The sequence below is a fragment of the Gadus macrocephalus genome, chromosome 10 (genome assembly GCF_031168955.1).
Source record: "Gadus macrocephalus chromosome 10, ASM3116895v1".
In the NCBI taxonomy this organism is placed as follows: Eukaryota; Metazoa; Chordata; class Actinopteri; order Gadiformes; family Gadidae; genus Gadus; species Gadus macrocephalus.
Window position 1 is genome coordinate 4,926,641 of NC_082391.1, and position 5,000 is coordinate 4,931,640.

Below are 5,000 nucleotides of genomic sequence, written 5' to 3' on the forward strand. Positions count from 1 at the left end.
CACAAACACACACACACACACGCACACACACACATACCACACTCATGCACACGCCTCAGCCAGAAGCAGAAGTGAAGATGCGTTGGTTAATTGATGTGGTTTCTCGGGAAAAAGCTCCGTCTGTTAATACCAAACGCAGCCTCTCTGCTACACATGGGGGTGTAACTGAGAGCGGCCTACGAACCCCACCATAACCTTTCAACATGGTGGCCTCTTCTCACACATGTAGAGAGCGGAGATCAGACCCGCGGGGGAGACTGAGGCCCAGGAAAACCCCAGCAGACCCCCAGGGGAACGACCCGAGGACCAGGACAAAGACAGCACAGGTCAGTACTGAGGGCCTCCCCAGAGGGACCACCCTGTAGACCAGGGCAAAGACAGACCAGGTCAGTACTAAGGGCTACGGACTAAGGGTCTCGCCCATCTCCAGACCTGGAAACGTGACTCAAGTTACAGCAGAGAAATATAGTCTTTTAAGGAATCGTCTGTTTACATTTTCTCTGGTCCGTTCTAGTGTAGCCACAGTTATAGCTGTATCATTTTCAGACGACGGTAACTTTTATTCTCATGTGATGTCTTAAGTTCAGATATTTTAGAAAGGAGGAAATAGCTGCAGTAGAAAAGTGCAGGATGTAATTTAAACCACCAAAATGAAAGCCTCTTTTAAATTAGGTTGTTTAGCCGTTGACTTCCGATGCGCCGGATTCTGGTTTGTTTGTCCAGATACGAGCAGCAATCGGCTGTTAGTAAAGCAGGAGGGAGAGGAGGAGGAGGAAGAGGAGGAGGAGGAGGAGGAGAACCAGATGAAGGCGGAGACAGGAGAGGAGGAGGAGGAGGAGGAGGAGGAGGAGACCCAGATGAAGGCGGAGACAGGAGAGAAGGAGGAGGCGAAACCACCACAGCACTCCAAACACTCCCAGCTGCAAGATGCCAGGGAGGAGGAGCAAGAGGCGGAGCAAGAGGAGGAGCAGCAGCTGGAGGCGGAGCAAGAGGAGGAGCAGCAGCTGAAGGAGGAGCAAGAGGAGGAGCAGGAGGAGGAGCAAGAGAAAGAGCAGCAGGAGGGGGAGGAGGGAGCTATCCAGGATGTGGTGTGTTCCCCTCCTGTCCCCCGTGTGAGGACGAAGCTGCCCCCATCCTCCTCCCCCCCCACCTCCTCCCCCCCCCCCCACCTCCTCCCTGGAGACCACCAGGTGACCGGCTGGCCCGCGGTTGTGTGGCGGTACTGTGTGTCATGTAACGTGTCATGTCATGTGATCGTGTGGTGCGGAGCTGTGCGGTTATAACAACGACCGGCTGCTGTGTTGTATCATGCAGTGGTAAAGGGGGTGGTGTTGTGTTACATTGAAGGGCACGTTCTGTTGTGTAGCGCTGCGCAGTGGACAGCTCTGTTGTGTGGGATGGTGTTACGTGTCCGGGCTCGTATCGGATGGTGTGACTGTGTGTTGCGTTGTTGTGTTGTTGTGTTGTGTGGAATTGTGTTACTCTGTGTTGGGGTGTTGTGTTGTGTGGCGTGGCGTGGTGTTGTGTCATTTAGAGTAATGTTGTGTAGTGGTGATGTCTGTGTCGTTGTCGTGATGCATGGGATAGTGTTATTCGGCCTGGCAGTGGATGGCAGTAGTGTGTGTTGTGGTGTCGTATGGGAGTGTGTTGCATGGCATGGTGTCGAGTCATTTTAGAGGGATGTTGTGTTGTTGTCGTGGCGTGCTGCTCTGTCCTTGGACACAGCCCTCGATGATGCGCCACCCAACAGGTGACAGTGTGTGTGTGTGTCGTGTCACAGCTACACAGTGATTCTGATCAGACTCTCCTACTGCCCCCCCCCCCCCCCCCCCCCCCCCCCACAGCGCGTCAGCAGAGCCCCCTGCTGGCCCGACGGAGTGCCTGCTGAACCCCCTCGGCTCCAACGACGGGGCCACGGAAAGCGACAAACTCCTCCTGGGAGGTGGAGAGGAAGACGAGGAGGAGGAGGAGGAGGGGGCGGAGCAGGAAGAGGAGGAGGAGGAGGGCTCATTCCTGCAGGAGGTGCTCAGCTCGTTGAGGGAGAGCCCCCTCCACTCCTCCCTGGCAGGGAGCACCTCCTTCGGCCTGGAGAAGCTGGCAGCGGAGGAGGAGGAGGAGCAGGGGGAGGGGGAGGAGCTAGAGCAGGAGGGGGAGGAAGAGGAGGAGCTCTGTGACGACAGAGTGGAGGCCAGGATGGAGGAAGGAAACGCCATGGCAGAGGAAGAACGGGAGGAGGAGGAAGTGGAGGAGACAGTCTGTCACAGAGAGCCTCCCTCTGCTCCTGCTGTTCCACAAACAGAAGAAGGGGAGGGGCCTGCCCCTCTTGACCCCGCCCCTTCCTGTCCCACTGTAGGTCCCGTCGGGGAAGAGGAGGACGGACGGACGGAAGAGCAGGAGGACGAGATGATGGAGCATTCTGGACTTCAAGTGAGCATTTCAAATTGTTTTGTAGACGTAAATGTGTCAAACTTTTCCCTCCTCACCTCTCTATGTCTTCATCTCTTCCGCTCTGGTTTAGGGAGAACAGGCGACCGAGAACACGGAGGCTGAGGAAGCCGCGCCAGAGTCACCCCCCGCAGGAGAAGAGGAGGAAGATGAGGGGGGAAACACCGTCCAGTCCGGCGAGGAGGAGAGACCGCAGGCGACAGAGGTGCAGCAGGAGAAGAGCGGAGTGAGGCCGCAAGAACTCCAACCCGACGATGACATCAGCGACCAGGTGGCAGAGAACGAGGGAGAGACGGACCGGGTGGAACCGGAGGAAACGGAGCTGGAGAAGGAGTGTGCAGAGAGGAGAGAGGAGGAGCAGGAGGAGGAGGAGCAGGAGGAGGAGGAGGAGGAGGAGGAGGCCGAGAGGCAGAAGGAGGGAGATGGAGTCGCCGCAGCGCACAATGCAATGGAAGACGAAGAGCAGGCCGAGGAAACGTCGCCTCCGGCGTCCATGGCGGTGGAACAGGAGGCTGTTGTCGGGGGCGCTGCTGACGCCGTTCTGTCGGCCTCTTCGACGGCGCAGCGAGGACACGCCCACCCGGCGTCTGACCCGGCGCCCGCAGCCACTCCGGGAGAGCAGAACGCCTCCCGGCACAGCTCTGGAGGAGGAGGAGGAGGAGGCGAGGACGAGACCCTGACGGAGGACGGAGACATTGAGGAGATGGAGCTGAGTGCGGACCGAACGCCCGACGTGGAGACAGAGGGAGCGCACGCCCGGGCACACGCTACAGGCGGCGTCCCGGCGTCCGTCGAAGTGGACCGACCGGACGCCGGCGGGGAAGAAACCCTCGTCGTCACGGCGACCCAGGGGGACGCGGTCCGCATGGAAACGGAGCAGGAACCGGAGCCGGCCTGCCCCGTCCCGCCCTCCCGGCCCCCCAGCGCTCCGTCTCAGGGCGACGCCCACGTGGAGAGCGAGCCGGAGGGCGAGAGCGCCCCGGCGGTCGAAGCGGCCCCGGCCGCCGACGACGCCACCTCAGCCGTCCCGGAGGCCCGCACGGACGCCACGCTCACCGCCAGCCCCTCGCTCCGTCGCTCAGAGGAGGTCGTGTCTCCTCCTGATGAGGTCACAGAGGTAACGGCGAGGGAGGAGGAGCAGGAGGAGGAGGAGGAGGAGCAGGAGGATAAGGGGGAGGAGCAGGAGGATAAGGGGGAGGAGCAGGAGGAGAAGGGGGAGGAGCCAGCCGCTCTTCTTGACCCCCGGGCGACCGTAGAGCCGAGGACAGACGGACAGACGGCGGTGGATCAGGAAGGACCCGCAGACGACAGCGGAGACACGGGAGGGCTGACAACCGACGAAGAAGGCGACCGGGAGAGGGCAGAGGGGGAGTCGCCGCGGCGGTCCTCCGTCGGCCTCGCGTCCGTTGCCATCGAGACGGAGCCCAGACAGCCGCCGCCCGCCGACAGCACTGAGCGGGGGGGGGTGCACTTCACCATCGCCTCCGCCCGGCAGAGATCCCTCTCCGGAGGAGGAGGAGGAGGAGGGGAGGGGGAGCGGGCAAACGAGAGCTCCGTCACAAGCCCCCAACCCTCCTCCCCTATTCCCCCCTCCCCCTTGGAGTCTGGCGACAGGCCGGTCGTGGCGGCGGCGGCGGCGGCGTCCAGAGCGGGACGGGTGAGCGTGTCGTCGGCAGAGGTGACCCTGAGCCCCGTCAGTCCAAGGACCCCCGCCGGCCCCCCGACCAAACCCCGTTCCTCCTCCACGTCAGCCCCTGACGGTGAGGTCACACTTAATGCACCACAAAGGTCACACTTAATGCACCACAAAGATCAAACATAAAGTACCACAAAGGTCACTCTTAAAGTCACACTAAATGCACCTCAAAGGTCACACTTAATGCACCACAAAGGTCAAACTTAATGCACCACAAAGGTCACACTTAATGCACCACAAAGGTCACACTTAATGCACCACAAAGGTCACACTTAATGTACCACAAAGGTCACACTTAATGCACCACAAAGGTCACACTTAATGCACCACAAAGGTCACACTTAATGTACCACAAAGGTCACACTTAATGCACCACAAAGGTCACACTTAATGCACCACAAAGGTCACACTTAATGCACCACAATGGTCACACTTAATGTACCACAAAGGTCACACTTAATGCACCACAAAGGTCACACTTAATGCACCACAAAGGTCACACTTAATGCACCACAAAGGTCACACTTAATGCACCACAAAGGTCACATTTAATGCACCACAAAGGTCACACTTAATGCACCTCAAAGGTCACACTTAATGCACCACAAAGGTCACACTTAATGCACCACAAAGGTCACACTTAATGCACCACAAAGGTCACACTTAATGCACCGCAAAGGTCACACTTAATGCACCACAAAGGTCACACTTAATGCAAAAAACTGTTAAGCTAGTCCTTTCCCTACCCTGAACCCTGTGTCTCGCCCGCTCCACAGAGGGGGGCGCTCCGGCCAAGGGGAACCCTGAGAGCCCGTTCGGGGTCCGGCTCAGGAGGACGGCGGCGGCCCCGCCCCGTAGC

At 59.2% G+C, this 5,000-nt stretch overlaps 1 protein-coding gene across 8 annotated transcripts in view; it reads left to right on the forward strand.

Moving 5' to 3' along the window:
- The window catches only part of zgc:66433 (uncharacterized protein LOC321250 homolog), a 27,127-nt gene that overhangs the window by 17,419 nt on the left and 4,708 nt on the right, over nucleotides 1-5,000 (forward strand). For all 8 annotated transcript variants that reach the window (XM_060062153.1, XM_060062152.1, XM_060062156.1 and 5 more), the window contains 5 exons: nucleotides 230-326; nucleotides 724-1,169; nucleotides 1,843-2,427; nucleotides 2,519-4,205; nucleotides 4,918-5,000. The exon at nucleotides 4,918-5,000 is cut by the window's right edge and continues 21 nt beyond it. In XM_060062153.1, coding sequence (XP_059918136.1) covers nucleotides 230-326; nucleotides 724-1,169; nucleotides 1,843-2,427; nucleotides 2,519-4,205; nucleotides 4,918-5,000 — 2,898 coding nt within the window. The remainder of the gene's footprint in view (nucleotides 1-229; nucleotides 327-723; nucleotides 1,170-1,842; nucleotides 2,428-2,518; nucleotides 4,206-4,917) is intronic.